This window comes from Cetorhinus maximus, chromosome 23, assembly GCF_964194155.1.
Source record: "Cetorhinus maximus chromosome 23, sCetMax3.hap1.1, whole genome shotgun sequence".
NCBI lineage: Eukaryota > Metazoa > Chordata > Chondrichthyes > Lamniformes > Cetorhinidae > Cetorhinus > Cetorhinus maximus.
This window is the reverse complement of record NC_135901.1, coordinates 63,732,493-63,749,478: the sequence shown is the minus strand read 5'-3', so window position 1 is coordinate 63,749,478 and position 16,986 is coordinate 63,732,493. Positions and strand designations below refer to the sequence as shown.

The following is a 16,986-nucleotide window of genomic DNA, read 5'->3' as shown; positions in this document are numbered from 1 at the left end:
AATTTCTGCACAGCAGCCACAGATGTTTCCTGTAAATTGCAATGTGACTTCTCGCTCCTCCCTTATGATAGATTTCTGGGATCCTGCCAATTTCTGTGGCGGAGACATATGGGATGAACGTGTTGTGCAACAAACTGGGAATAAATTTAGCAGCTAATGAATCGTTAGGCAATGTCGATCTAAATTGTGTTTCTCATGAGATGATATTAAGGAAACTGCGTTTTGTGAATGGCACGTGCAGAACAAAATAAGTGCGACAACAACAATACAATGAGTTTGGGATTTTAATTAATTAAGGCCAATTTGATTCTGATAATTGCGAAGCTCTTTTACAATCCTGTAGAAGGAAATGCCAGCTGTGCTGGTATCACACAGATATAAAGAACGCATTAACTACTATAATACCAAGGTTTGATTCCTTTAATAAGTTTCTACTTTACCCAATGACCTGCAGTCGGCGGAGTTACAATCCCAGTCTGGAGACTGACTGACTGGGAACTCAAATTATTCACTGAAATGTTAGTACAATTGTAATGGCAGGCTTTATATTTTCATATGTAACCTGTTGGTACAGTTTGTTTTGGCATCTGAAAGGCTGAATACAACTGCTTTAATATCAGCATAAATTCAATGATTTCACTTCCTTGGTGAAAATTAACAACATCAAAAAAAAAAAATCAAACTCTCGATGCCCCAAATCTCTGAATATAATTTCTGGTTTAGTGGTTTCAGCCTGATCGATATTGTTTTATCTGCGTTGCTAAATATATCCCCATTGTTTGTGGGCTGCATATGTCACATCAATAAGAAAGGTAGGCACGGTGATTTAATTCTCAAATAAATAGGGTTCGGCTGGACTGTGCAGCCTCATTACACAAAGACTCTTCGGTGTAAATCTCAATTTATCGCATTTAGAATAGTTCAGTGTGAAATGAAAGAACAATATTCGCACAGGTGAACTGAGATCCAGTGGAACTTTGATTCACGGAGGATTGTTTTAAAGCGAAGCTGCACATTTCACGATGAACCATATCTGAAATTAAGTGATATTACTCCGGAACATTGTATGTCCTGGGACAAATATCATCGCTCTCTCTGGACAAATATCAGTAACATTTGCATCTTCGATCCCACAGTTAGGGGCCAATAGAAATAAGAAAGACTTGCAGTTCCACAGTGCATTTCACAACCACAGGATACCTTAAAGCTCTTTACAGGCAATGAAGATTTTCTATTTCTAAATATATAATCACCAACGTAGTGCAAGGAAACATGGCCGTGAATGCGCGCACAGCAAGATCCAATACACTGCACTGCGATAAATCACCAGATAATATGATTTTGGGATGTTGCCTGAGTGTTAAATATTGGCCCTGGACACAGGGGAGATCTCTCCTGATCTTCGAAATAATTACATGGGAGTGTTTAAGTCCATCTGAGTGGAATTGGACACTGAGCACATGTGAGGTGTTTATTGGGAATGCAAAGATTCGCCCTGAATCAATTTAAAACGAAACCTGCTTTGGAGACATAGTATCTCATTCCAAAGGATAAGTAGACAGTCAAAAAAGATACATTTGTGGAACACGGATTATTAATGGTTAATAATTGTTTACACAGCTGGACCCAGACAGGAAAAGAGAGGAGGAGTCAGGCTGTTAACTGGGGGAGGAGAGTGACTCCCATTCTCCAGCTCTGACTCTCTCTCTCTCTTATTTGACTCTAGCCTGTATAAATAGCGGGACGGTTCAGCTCCTGGTTCACAATCCGCAGGTGTCGCTGCGACGGAGAGTCACGCTCCTAAGTCAGTTATACCCAGAGACTGAAGGATGGGATTTGCGCTGTGCCTTTGCTTCTTCTTGGCTTACTCCACCTGTGAGTATCCCTGACTGTATAAGTGATACAACAGAAGGATGCTTCTTTTCTGATATCGCATTGTTATTTCATTCACTGATTTGATTGTTTTTTAATGTAATTATATTTTTTCCATTCGCTAACAGATGTCCAATCCGCCATCGTGCTGACCCAGCCGGCTTCAGAGACCGCTAAGCCCGGAGAATCTCGCAAACTGTCCTGTTCAGTGAGCGGGTTCAGTCTGGACAGCAACTATGTGTTCTGGGTTAAACAAGTTCCTGGGAAAGGGCTGGAGTGGCTCCTTGCTTTCCACAAACCCTCGTCAACCACGTATTACGCGCCTGGAGTCGAAGGTCGAATCATCCCATCAAGAACCTCGTCCACAACTTACATTGAGATCAAAAATCTGAGACCCGAAGACACCGCGAGGTATTACTGTGCAAGAGACCACGGCGACATGAACAAGCCCAGAGCTCGTACAGAAACCGCAGAGGAATAATTACAGCGAATCATAGGTCAGTATTAGCTCAAAATAGGTTAAGAGATGTGATTGAACCTAGAGTGAACAGTTACATTTTCCAAAGCAATAAAGTGGCGAAGAATAAAAACAAAATGTTGACTAACTCTGTATATTAAAGACTATAGTTACCGCTTAGAATGTGCACAACTGACGACCAGGAGCGAAATGGAAATATTGGCAAATTATTATGCGAACGGGGATAATTTTAGCCTTAAGTTCTGCTCCTGAGTAAAACTCTTCGATGAAATGTAATCAAAATCTGCAAATCTTCTGCTGACTGAAAGGTTTTATTTCTTATAGGAACAATCAGTGAGTGAGAGCAGTATTTGTGCTGGTGCGTGTCACTGTGGTACTACAGTGGGTCACGGTGCTGTGTATAGCGAACTCCTCATACAAATACCCCGGAGAGGGACTTTGATCAAATCTGCGATCAGTATCACACCAGGAAAGTCAAAGAAAATAAATATGACCAACAATAAGGGTTTGAAGGAACACTGAATTACGAAAAATGTATAAAAGTCTCCGTTTTTACTAATTTTGATTGTCTTGCTAAATAGGGGCATAGATGTTAAAGGCTTATTTCGATCAGCTTTATTAACATAATGAAGAGTTCTAACTGAAATATCACAATGATGTATTGCTACAGTATTCAGAATCAGGTTTCTCAGGCCACTGTGGATTTGAATCTCTGTATTTCACATTTAACTGTCCGCCACAGTTTCTGACATGGTGCGTCTCACAGTGATACTGGGGGGCACAGCCGTTACTGTTAATGCAAAAACCTCATCGGGGCTAATTGATTGCATTTGGGTCAATGCATTTTTTCTTACAATACAACTATATTAATCAAAGCCCTGTCTGTGCCTGGAACTCTCCAACTGACAGGTTTCAAGAGGTGCTAAAGTGTTAATTATTAAATCATTGGTTGTTGATTTCAATGCATGATCATCAGTTACTCTGTGAAATACAAATAAAACAGTGTAATTTATAAAGTGTTAAAAAATATTTCACAATTTTACTTTTTTGATAAAGTCGGTCATGATTTTACTTTGCCTCTCCGTTTGTAACATTTAAATTAATATTGAATTTTTCCACTTGTGTGCAGAACTGGTTATTGTGTGACCCAGACCAGCAAATGTAACACTGTGACTATCTTGACTACTGGGGACAAGGGACCATGGTGACGGTGACTGCAGGTAAGAAACATGCCTTCATTCTGTGCTGTTGGATTTGCTTCATTGTTTCACATTTCTGTTTATTTTTATCATTAATGTGTTAACCGAAACTTTGTATTGGTGGATTCTATGTTGACAATGTTTCATTTAATTATGCTGCAAAGGGACGGAACAATTGTTCTGCTTCTCGGCAAAAAAAAAAGCTATGGGAGTTTTAAGGGCTTGTTTGAGTGATTTGCCTTTTATCTGCTGATGAGGCTTTGTGCCTGGCTTACTTTAAATACCTGAGTTTTGTTAAACAATTTTGTGTTTCTACCATGTTTAATCTCGGTGACATCTGATTTCTGCAAGTTTTCTAATCGACTGAAAGCATTGTGTTTAAAAGCGTTGGAAATAAGATTGTAGACAGGAAACCGAGTGCTATCAAAGTCAAAAATGTCATTTTAAACTACGGGTTTTACAATAAATGTTTGTCATGTTTATTTGTGTTAACTGCGCTGAAAAATATCAATATAATGTTGACGAATGTTCATCTTAAATAAGTGAAATGCTACCATAACTAAGAACAACAGAGTTAACACATTTCCTACCTGGGTCAGGTTTAAATGACATATTAAAATGCAGTAATATCGCCAGATATTCTAAAATATACCGTGAAAATCAACACAATGCATTAAAAATGATCCATGGAAATACAATTCTTCTGCCATTGTTTCATATTGCTGTTTATTTCATAAATGACTTGTTCAATGAAAGGCGATTTCGGTGCGATGTATTGAGGTTTATTTGAAATGTTGCACCTGATTCTGCTGAAAGGGCTTAGGTAATTAAGCAGTTGTTGGATTCAGTCCCTCGGTGTTGTGATTTGGTGTTAAGTGCTGAGGAGAGTATGTGCCTGGGTTACTTTGAACAGTTAAAGCTCGTGGACCTATTTGGTGATTCTACAACATATAATGTCGATCGCATCTACCGTGTGTTGGTTTTGTGCTTAAACCATTATGAAGGACAGTTATAGTTACAAAGCAGGCAGGCTTTTTAATCAATATTGATAGATATATTGATGCAGTTATATTTCAGTGCTAATTGCAGATTCAACAATTAATATTTTGCTTCCGATACTCCCATTTAATACTTGAGGTAATAATGCAATGTTAAGGTACATAAGCAGCGAATTTGAACTGTGATGGGGAGTTAAATGAATATAACTCAAACGGCTATAATGCGGCAATATTTCCCAATATAACAGCAATAAAAAATAATATTGATAGACATTTAGCAGATAATCTGTGCTATCCACAACTCTGCTGCAGAACGCAGCACAATTAATGGCAGCCGGACAAATGCAGAAGTTCCAGCAATTTCCATTGTTTTTTCTTAATATAATGCACACTGATCGCACTGCAGTGTTTAGTTCGAAGAGGGATTTTAAATTAATTGGTTCCTCCCTGGTTTACGCAGGTTGAAAGCTGCTAATTAATCATCAATATTAAATGTGTTTTGTAAATTGCAGCTAGCTAATTTAATATATCTGCCGGGTTGTTGAACCTTTGCTATGCAGCCAAACAGCGTTTCTCCTTCAATTTTGGTGTAGACCATTATCACTAAACCAATCTTAAACAGTTTGCAGCTAATGAATTGCTCAGTAATTTTATTTTAATTCAGAGAAAGTTCAGAATGCATAAGGCTGGAAATGGACAAACATTGCAATTGAAGCAGGTTGGCTTAATTATAAATGTAACTTCTGAATTGAAGAACAACAACCAATCTTGCAAAGCTGTGTGATATACGGGTTGAATTAAATGGGCGCTACCTTTAATTCTCATTAAAATCGTTGTTCTTTTTGCTCGTTGACTTTCAGTGTCTCAGGTGATGCAGACGAATTGTTATCTCTCAGTTCTGCATTGATGGTTGTGGATCTTAATTTCAATAAGTAACATTATATATTTAAACAAAAAATGCTGAAAAAATACTCAGCAGGACTGGCAGCATCTGTCCATGGAGAAGCAGAGATCTGAAGAAGAGTCATACGGATTCGAAACGTTAACTCTGTTTTTCTCTGCACTGATGCTGCCAGACGTGCTGAGTTTTGCCAGCATTTTCCGTTTTTATATCAGATTCCCAGCATCCGCCGCATTTTATTTTCATTATCTATTTAAAACAAATTTACGTGCATTGTGTGGATTACGGGCATGGTATTTCGAAGCTTGGCTGTATTATTATCAAGGGGAGGCTCCGAAAATGGCGACAAACTGCCAGGGCTACATTAGTTATTAAAAATAAAACTGCTGTTGAAATGTGGGATGATATTTAAACTCCGAAGTCCCACTTTAGTGACTAGAGGATGATGCACTCCATTTTTATTACCGATATGAGTACCCGGATAGTGTTTAAAATTTTTTTTAGCTGCCCATTTATAAACCTATCATGTGAAATACACGTTTAGAACAGAAGAGCTTTTAGGTCGTGACAACATAGTCACAAACATGAAAAACTTACACGGGTGTAGGTATAGGAGCACATTCCTATAAATTTTTGATCATCTTAATTTATTAAAAGTAAAATAATATATTTATCCGAATGTGTATGGAATTATTTGTTTAAGAAGTGTCACCTTAATTTAATTAAGCCTATTATTAACAAGAGACAAATCAGAAGAAGAAGAAAATTATTAACTAATTTGGCATAATAGGGTATAATATCAACAATGTGAAAATAAAATCTAAGATCAGTGCAAATTCATTACAAAAAAATCTCTCAAATGTGCTGTGCTGAGTCCAGGATTAAAGTTAAAACTCATGGTTGGAGAATTATTTAAAATTATTTTCAATTAACTTGGAAAGCAACATGTTTCTTACTCAGCTGCCTTCAGCTCCATTTGATGTTGCTGTACAATTTAATTAATTTCCTTCGTGTTTTGCCTCAGCAGTTTCAATGGTTACACATAATTCTGAAATTTATGTCAGTGAATATTCGGAGTTCAGTGTAAATATCTCCCGATTTGTTAAATTATTGCTCTGTTACAATGTCCCTGTTATAGACATAAATTACCCTGAATGTAAATTATTCTGATGTTCCTGTTTTCAGCCAAACTAACTCTAAGGCTGTTGTGAAAACTGTACACAGACAGGGAGAAATTGAGGCCCGTCAAAGGGAGTTTTTCAATTTAGAATCAGCTTAATTTCAAAGAAGTGACGTGGTCATAAATTTACAAAAGTTTTAATCAATTCAAACGGACTAATGGATACTGGAGAAATCTATCTTTAATAGAATGATTTTTGCATTGTTTATGTCTGTTCTGTTTCTATGTGCGTGATCACTGTGCGAGAAGCGTGAGCCTTCTGGCTGTTTGTGAACTTTCTGGTTCATTCTCCTGTATTTCAGGGAATTAATTTCGAACCATTTATTTAAGAAGTTTGTATATCCGAGAAAGGTGCAAGTCTGTTATTAAGTTTGAGAAGGTGTCTCAGAAATAAGATCAGTATCCCAGTTTGTGGAATGCAGAAGGAATGCGAAGTGTAGAAAGATATTTTTCCTGTTCAGTGTTTGCTGTATCAGAGCCGGTGGTTTGTTGATGGTCCAGTCTAAGCGTAAGTTTTAACTAACAATGCGGAATAGAGGGCGTTTTAGAATGCATCCCACCATTACTATTCCTGAAATACAGCGTTTCACAGGACTGTGCAAAGAGAGTTTTAGTATAATTCACCTGTTCTGTATCTGACATGAGCGTGTTGGCACTGTCAATGTTCAAGGAACTTTAACCAGTATCAAACTCATTGGGCGTGAGTTCTCCGAATGAGGTATGTAAAATTAAATGCCTCAATTCCTCCAATGAAGTAGCAGATCGTTAATTCAAAGTACATTTCATTCTAAAAAAAAAGCCAAGTTTCTGATGAAGGAATGATGATTAAACATTTTCAATAACAGATAACATTTGAATCAGATTGACCTGATCTAAAGTTCAATTTCAGGACAGTTAAATGAAGTGACTGTAACGTTACGTTCTGCGATATGATAGAATCTGGAAATAAATTGTGCAGCTTAAATAGACAGTATGGTGCCTTACTCCTTGTCTAATGCAATCTACTGTGGGAATGAAAGCTGGAAAAATATGAATTTAACTTAACTCAATGCACAACCTGATTCCAACTGCCCTAAGGACATTTGATGAACTATCATAGAAGCAGTTTTACTGTTGTTCTAAGGGCTTTACTAGAGCTGTGAATTTGATGTGGAACTTCAATGTTCTTCTCTCTTGCATCTAATCAATACAGTCTTTGAACTGTGAACATTTGATTGTGCAGTGTAGATGAAACGCCTTTTTCTGAACATGTATCTATTCATGCGTCCATTTTTCCATCCATCGATGCAAAGATCAATATATTGATCGGTCTATCTATCTATCTATCTATCTATCTATCTATCTATCTATCTGTCTGTCTGTCTGTCTGTCTGTCTGTCTGTCTGTCTGTCTGTCTGTCTGTCTGTCTGTCTGTCTGTCTGTCTGTCTGTCTGTCTATCTATCTGCCTACTTGCTTACCTTGTCCATCTGTCTGTCTGTCTGTCTCTATCTTCTATCACTCTCTATCTCTTTCTCTATCTCTCTCTCTATCTATCTATCCATCCATCTGTTTATCTGACTGTCTCTCTCTCTCTTTCTCTATCTCTATCGATCGATAGATCTATCTATCTATCTATCTGTTTGTCTATTTATCTATCGACCGATCTCTTTAACTCTCTATTTATCTATCTTTCTATGTATCTATCTATCTGTTTATCTAACCAAGATAGCTGATAATAATGGATTATTTGTAAACACATTGAGCATTGGCAACTTTGTAGAGTTAATTCAGAATTGTGATTGGCGGAAAGCCAACCGTCCATGCTATCAAATAGTCTCATTGAACAACTCATGGTCATGCTTTATAAAAGTGCTAAAAGTTTGTCTGTAAGTAATGAAGCTAGTCGGTCCACCGTTCGGAGTTACAGAATCTTTAAAGCAAATGCTGCCAAGCATCATCCAAGTTTATCCCCTGAAAACAGCAACATGTTGAACATGAAACTAGAATAGGTTAGTGTAAAAACCCCACTGTCCCACTGATGTCCTTCATGGAAGATAGTCGGCAATCCTGGCCCAGAGATAGCTAAATGTTGCTGCATTAAAATAGTCATTTGCTGCTGATAAGAGGTTCATAGTAAAATACTTTAAGCGAGAGCTCAGTGGAAATAATGTGGAAGGATCTAAAGTGAAAGTTTTTGAGGAATGATTGATGTTTTCTCAACAGAGGAACAAGGGCTGGAGGAAGCCCAGGTTACAATATGCCTTATTTATTTCTCTATTATGTGGCCTCATGGGCAGTATTTCCCTTTTCCGACTTGTGCCTCATCCTATGTACAAGACTGGCCATCATGGGGGCGTGTCCCATCGGGCATATCAACTCCTAAATGCAGTTTATGATCAGAGTATTTTGGAAATTAATTATACCAATATTAAACTTCGAACAAGTTGCCTATTTCATAAGCACGAAACATATGTTTAACTTGTTCAATTGACTCTTCATTCCCAGCGACACCGTCTGACCCCACCCTCTACGCTCTGCTCTCCTCCTGTGAACAAGCAAACACTGCCGGCTCCGTGACCTACGGCTGTTTGGCTGCGGACTACTCCCCCGAAATCACGAGCGTTTCCTGGAAGAAAGACCAAGAGACGATCAAAGCTGGATTGAAGACTTTCCCATCAGTGCTGAACAAGAAGGGGACTCACACCCTGAGCAGCCAGTTAACCATCACCGAATCAGAGGTTGGAAGTAGCAAAATCTACTGCGAGGTTCGACGGAGCGACTCGGTCTGGCTGAAGGAAATGCCAGGTTCGTGTTGTGGGATGCAAAGGGCGGCAGTGCCGGGGCTGGGTGAAGGGTGAATGTGGTCAGCAAATGAGTTATGTTTAAATTCTGCATCACATGGGTTAGAATGGAGTGAGAGTATTGTGTATAGTTCAGGTGCCCATATCACACTTAGTGTATTGTGGATACCACATCACACTTAGTGGATTGTGTAGAGTTCTGGCCTCCACATCACACTTAGTGTGACATGGACAGCTCTGGTCTCCGCATCACAGTTATTGTACTGTGGACAGTTTTGTTCTCCACATCACAATGTAGTGTACTGTGTATAATTAAGGTCTCCACATCACAATAGGTGTACTGTGTGCAGTTATCCCCTCCATATCACACCGAGTATACTGTATGTAGTTCTGGTTTCCACGTAAGGAGAATGCTACAGGGACGTTGCACTAGCAGCTAAACTACTTACAAGGACAATGCCAGAGCTGATAGATTACACCTGTCAAGTAACAGCGAATAGGCTGGTGGTCTATTCTCGACAAAATAAAAATCTGTGGTGTGACCGAATAAAGGTCCCCATACTACTGAAATAATTTGATAGTTTAGACAAGAATTAGAGCTCATGTTTACAACAGAATGCTAAAAAAAAACAATTGGCAAATCTGAATCTTCTGTACACCAAGGATGAGCAGACTGTGGGACTCCTTGTAGGTGAGACGTTACTGAGACCCTGTTCAGGGGAATCTTAATAGATACATGAGGGAGATTGTAAAGGAGGTGGTTTTTACACTGCAAGATGAAGTAGAGCGAGAGGAAGTTCTTGTGGATCCTAAACTCCAGCATTGAACTATGGGGCCGGCTGGCCTGGTTCTGTCCTGAGGATTTTATGTAAATAGTTTTACAGTTTGGTTTGAAGCAAAATTAATTCCAAATAATATGAATTTTCTTGCAGATATTGTGGTGCATCATCCAACTGTTCTCCTCACCGTGAGCCCCAGTGACGAAATCACAAGCAGCAGATTTGCAACCATCGTCTGTTCAATCGTTGATTTCAGTCCAAATTCAATCAACGTGAAGTGGCTGAAGAATGGACAGGCCATGATCTCGGGCTTCGTCACCTCTCCCGGCTTTGAAGTGAACGGGAATTTCTCGGCGACCAGTCGGCTGACAGTCCCCGCTGGTGACTGGTTCAGTCACACGCTCTATACCTGCCTGGTCACTCATAAAGGGGTCACTCAAAGCCGAAACATCACCAAACCTGATGGTAAGAGACACAACCCAAGAAATTTCAAGGCCATTCTTGGTGCCAATCTCTGTCCAAGCCAAGAATTATTTTTGAATGATTAAAATTCAGAGAATGTCTCCCATTTGCCAATTTGCCCGCTTGCGTTTCCTTCCAAAGGAAACAAAAACACACTGAAGTAATCCTATCATTTACACAGCGTCTTTATCAGCATCAGATTGTCCTAAAACACTTAACAGCCAATGAATGACCGTGAAAATGTGCTCATTGTCGTAAAGTAGAATATTCAGCAGCGATTTGCTGTACAACAGTTTCCTATAAACTGGGACATGATGCTGACTGGATTTATTTATTTATTAATTGATTTCATTCTGTATGTTGAGGGACACATGTTGTCCAGCAAACAGACACACTTTAGCTAAGCATTTAGATTTTTTTTTTCCAGATTTCCAGCAATATTTGGATTTTAGAACTAAATAACATTTTTGGTTTTGCTGCTGGGGATGGTTCAAAGTAACTCAGAAGGGGCGTAGGAACAAGGAGTGAATGTCAGAGAGTAATACCAGGGTGCATGGAATTCTGGGAGAGGCAGCTAACACTAAAAGAGGGTATAGTCAGTTAATAGATGGAGTCAGGAGAAGGGAGCATGCAATGAAGCCTAAATCAGTGTTGCACTGCATGTATGTGAATGCACGGAGTATAGTTAATAAAATTTGGGAGTTACTGTCGTAGATTGTCTTGTGGGATTATGATGTTAGGGCGATAACGGAGATAACGGTAAGCTTAAGGAAGGGCAAAATTGGGTGTTAAATATTCCTGGTTACAAGATGTTCAGAAAAGACAGGAGAGGGCATAGAAACGGGGTGGGGTGGTCGTGGCGTTTTTGGTTAAGGAGAATATTGCAATACTGGAGAAAAAAATGTGTCAGGCGATTCAAGGACAGTGCCAATTTGGCTGGAGCAAAGGAATAAGAAGGGTGCAATTACATTGCTGGGTGTAATGTATAGACCGCAATAGCCAGTGGGAAGATGGAGAGGAGCATGGAAATAACAGAGAAGTGCAAACATCATCGAGTAGTTATAATGGAGGGGGGAGGGGTTCATTACCCGAATATATACTGGGATAGTGGTACCATAAGGGGCAGTGAGGGAGCAGCATTCCTAGATTATACTCTGGAGAATTTCCTACAGCTGTGTGTGTCCAGTGCAAGAAGAAAGGAGGCACTGCCTGACATCGTTCTTGGGAATGAGGTGGGCCAAGTAAATAAACTGACAGGAGGGGGGCATTTAGGGGACAGTGATCATTGTATCATAAGGTTTAGGATGACGGTGGAAAATCACATTGATCAATCCAGGGTAAGAATAGTCAACTTGCAGAGAGCGGACTTCAATGGGGCAAGAATGGGGCTGGGCCTGATAGACTGGAACCAAAGGTTGGTGGGAAAAACAGTAGCTGAACAATGGGCTAACTTCAAAGAGGAGATGGTTTCGGCACAGTAAAAGTATGTTCCCTCAAAAGGGAAGGTCTGGAGAAGCCAATCCAGAGCTCCCTGGATGTCAATAGGGATAGAAATTAAATTAAGGAAGAAAAGAATTGCTTACAGCAGGTGTCGGGAAGCAAATACATTTGAGAACCAAACTGAATACAGAAGGTTCAGAAGGGATGTGTAAAAGCAAATACGAGAAGCAAAGAGAGATTATGAAAAAAGACTGACAGCTAACGTAAAAGGAAATCCCAATGTATTCTATAAGCATATGAATGGTAAAAGGGTTGTAAAAGGAGGAATAGGCCGATTAGGGATCAAAAAGGAGATTTAAACATAGAGGCAAGAGGCATGGCTGAGGTGTTAAATGAATACTTTGCAGCTGTCTTTACCTACGAGGTAGATGTTGCCCAGGCCATGGTGACAGAGGAGGAAACTCAGTCACTAGAAGGGTTTAAAATTGATAAGGAGGAGGCATTGCATCAGCTGTCGGCACTTAAAGTTGATAAGGCACCGGGACCGGGTGAGATGCGTCCAATAGAACTGAGGGAAGTGAGAGTGGAAATTGCAGAGACCCTGACAATAATTTTTCAGCGTTCCCTGCATTTGGGGGAGGTGCTGGAGGACTGGAGAATGGCAAATATTGTTCAACAAAGTTTATAAAAGTCTGCCCTGCAATTACAGACGAGTCAGTTTAACATCGGTGGTGTGGGAACTTCTGGAAACAATTATTCCGGATGGAATTAATATCATATGGGATAATGTAGATTGATTAGGAAAAGTCATCATGGATTTATGAAAGGGAAATCCTGTACAACTAACTTGCTGGAGTTTTTTCAAGAGGTAACAGAGATGGTTAATGAGGGCAAGGCAGTTGATGTGGTCTATATGGACTTCCAAAAGGCATTCGATACAACACACAACAGACCTGTGAGGAAAGTTATAGATCATGGAATTAAAGGGACAATAGCTAAGTGGATAAATATTTATATATATAAATGATGTAGATCTTGGTTTGCAGGGGACAGTTTAAAGGTTTGTGGACGACGCAAAACTTGGGAGAATTTGGGGAAATGTGATGTCACACTGACAAAGCAGGCAGTCCCGGGCCTTAACAGTTGATGTTGAAGTTGGTACCTCTCACAGTACAGTACTCGATCAGTACTACATTTCTGGTATCAGAAGCTACACTTGTGTTCAAACATCTGGAGTGGGGATTGAACCCATGTTCTTTCTGAATCCGAATCTCCCGGTGTCCAGGATTCCATCAACTCACAAAACACGGTGACATTTTGTTCAAAAGTTGGACAGTGAGTGAGGAGTCATTGGTTTTAGTTTTATCCGAAAATGATTGTTCATATTGTGAGTAGGATTGGTGTCTGCAGGCCTTTACTGGTAATTGCCCACGACTTCAATTCCGACAAAGATGTGCACTTTATTTCTGCTGCTGTTTTCAGATTGAGCAGCTCTGATATCAGTTTGCATCGTCTCGGCTGCATTCCTTTGAGTACAAGAGTCTAATGAGTGATCGAATTCCGGTGTTTCGGTTAATTAATGAAATTGGAAAAGGGGAGAAAGAGTTTAGTCCTCCAAATTAGAGATAGAAAAATTCTGAGGAAGGCGATTTTGGCAACATTTTCCTCACACTGTGAAATATTATCACTTTCATTTACCCCAAGAATTTCTGAGGCTGGGAATCAATTGACATTTCAAAAAAAGAGATTAACTTTTTTTTTTAAATGTTATCGCACGTGACAGAACGGGGAGGATAAATGGGTTAAGGCGCACATTATTCTTACAGAGAGACATAGAGAGCTGTATGGTCTCCTCCTGTGCTGTGAGCATTCTATCATTCACTGATTCCTTCATTTCGGGACGAGTGATAATCTGTCTTTCAAACGATTGTACCTGAATTTATTCGCATTGTTGGACCGGCATTTGGTTTATCCAGTCCCAGTGGTTCTGGCTGGAAATTCCCATGGAATGTTATGGAGTCTCCCGGAATTATTGCAAATCACTGACCTTCAAATAATGAAGGCGTTAACACGGCAGCGGCAGGTCAAATAAATATTCCCGTCGTGAGAGTGAAAGCTGAAAACTGGGTTTCTGATTCTGAAGATGATGTTTTGGTTGACATTCATTTCTGCTTCACAGTTTCCGACTGCACCGATCCCGTAATTACTCTACAGCCACCGCCAATAGAACAGGTCTTACTGGAGGCGACAGTGACCTTAACCTGCATCGTGAGTAACGCCCCTTATGGAGTCCTCGTGTCCTGGACACAAGAGCAGAAGCCTTTGAAATCAGAGATTGCTGTCCAGCCGGGAAAGGATCCTAATAGCGTGGTCAGCAACCTGAACATCTCAACACAAGCCTGGCTGAGTGGGGCTGAGTTCTACTGCGTGGTGAGCCATCAGGATCTGCCGACTCCTTTAAGAAATTCCATCCACAAGGAAGAACGTAAGTGGTGAGAATGAATGAATAAGTGAGCCAGTGTGCAAATTCCCAGTGTAAGTTTAAGAACCAATAATTAGTGTACAGTGCATTAATGAGCTAGTCTGATTGGTAATTCCACTAACTAAAATCCCTAGGCCTGTACATGAAGCATTCCAGCAGTAAATTCATAAGTAGGTGAATGAACAAGAAACTGTACTGCAGGGTTTGATGATATAAGGTGGGAGGAGCTTGGTGTACAGTTTAGACACCAGCACAGAACCGTTCCGCCGAATGGCCTGTTACTGATGAAACTTTCCAATCCAATCCCGCATATTCTCAGTGTAAATGATTGCATCCACATCTGCTCCGAGCTAGAAAGCCGGTCAGACCCTAAAGTGGAAAATGGAGATCTTGAAAAGTCAAAACAAAACACATTTCTCTCACAATCTAACCACCGGTGTCATTTTCTCTGGAATTCTCCAGTTTTTTTTTTGACATTTATTGTAAATTTTTTGCAGCTAAATATCCGCGGGAACCATCCGTCTCTGTCCTCCTGCCCCCGGCTGAAGATGTCTCCGCTCAGAGATTCATCTCCCTCAGCTGCTTAGTGAGAGGTTTCTCCCCCCGAGAGATCTTCGTCAAGTGGACCATCAATGACAAGCCGGTGAATCCGGGGAACTACAAGAACACCGAGGTGATGGCGGAGAACGGCAATAACTCCTTCTTCATGTACAGCCTGTTATCCATTGCAGCGGAGGAGTGGGCCAGCGGCGCTTCTTACTCCTGTGTGGTGGGACATGAAGCGATTCCCTTGAAGATCATCAACAGAACGGTTGATAAATCCAGCGGTAAACCGAGTTTTGTGAACATTTCCCTTGCACTGATGGACACCGTTAATTCATGTCAATGAGAATCTATCGCTTACATTTCGTACTTTAGTAGAAATAATAAAGTATTTTCCTCCAATTGTGAATTAAATACACAGCTACTTAATTAATTGTGTTTTCTAGTTTTGCTAATGTTAGGCCTGTTTAGTTGATGTCGGGAATTTACAGGTCTCAGACCCGAGTCTTGTACAATCAGTGCACCCAGCTCAGATACACCCTGGGTTAGAGACAGAATAATTCTCATCCATTACAGAATTCTGCAAAGTTACTTCACCAACTTGCCCCTCGCTGAGGTGAATTCTGACAATGTCCCATTTCCCACCAGCACACACAGCAGCAGCATTTAGATCCCGTTGTTCCTGTTTAATGTCCATCCATTCAAAGTTCTACCAGCTGGAAGTTGCCGCATCGCACCCACTGGGAACTGAAGTGAGGGTCACACGGGAACGCTAAATGTTACTCCACTTAACCAACATAGAAAGGGGGGAGGGCATTAGTTAACGCAATGTACCAGCACCTCCCCAACAGAGACAACCGGAGGGGAAATTGTTTAGCCAACGAGAGGGAGTGAAGAGGGGAACATTAACTCACTAAACTCCCAGAGCAGAGGGTTTAGAAGTGAACAGCTGTCTATGATATGGGTTCAGGTACAAGGCGGCTTCTAGATTCCTGCGCTCATATTGTAATCTTCAATCATGGAAAACATAGTGCAACATGATATCTTTGAAACGCTTTTCAATCTCCTGTTCTTGTGAATCATAAGATGCCAATGATTTCTCATAATCCAAAACTGAACTGCTGATTCAATCCTTCCCATTTTTCCAGTTATGTTCCTAATGTTTCTGGGTACTTCTGTTTAATTCTTGCATTCTATCGCTTGATGTCTCATTGAACCCCACAGAAAACACATTCATTCACAGAAAAGAGAATAGTGTTCTCCATCGATCATACCTTCACGGTCAGGCCACGTTTTTCATGTTCAGAGATATGTGGAAAAATAATAAAAAAAGCACAACACTGACACAAGCTCATAAACACACACGCACACAAACACACACACACACGGACTCACAAACAAACACACACACGCACACACACGCACACACACACACAACAAAGGCACACATGCATTCTGACTCAAGATCTCTCTCTCTCCCAGACAAACACATACAGAGGCACACAGGCACAAACACACGCACACACAAACACTGACAGGAAAAAAATGCACACAAACACTAGTACATAAAAATACACTCACACATACAGGCTCACACACACACACACAAATACACACACACAGACAAAGACAGACTCACACACACCCTGACACATGATCACACACACACACACACACACACAACAAAGGCACACACGCATTCAAACACAAGATTTATCTCTCTCTCTCTCTCTCTCACAGACAAGCGCACACACAGGCACAAACACGTGCACACACAAACACTGACAGAAAAAATGCACACACACTGGTACGTAAAAATACACACACACACACACTCGCAAACACAAACACACGCGCACACACACACACAC

General features: G+C 40.3%; 1 protein-coding gene, 1 pseudogene and 1 gene segment (V, D, J or C); 2 read left to right on the top strand and 1 right to left on the bottom strand.

Moving 5' to 3' along the window:
* LOC144698083 (igW heavy chain V region W26 pseudogene) overlaps nt 1–2,353 on the top strand; it is a 55,937-nt pseudogene extending 53,584 nt beyond the window's left edge.
* Nucleotides 1–16,986, bottom strand: part of LOC144697683 (uncharacterized) — a 672,764-nt gene that overhangs the window by 570,475 nt on the left and 85,303 nt on the right. The gene's annotated exons all lie outside the window — the stretch shown is intronic.
* Nucleotides 1,748–15,544, top strand: LOC144697659 (Ig heavy chain C region-like). The segment is given in 7 exon segments: nt 1,748–1,875; nt 2,001–2,369; nt 3,480–3,570; nt 9,114–9,413; nt 10,342–10,653; nt 14,270–14,575; nt 15,070–15,544. Coding segments are annotated over 5 exon segments (1,329 nt in total).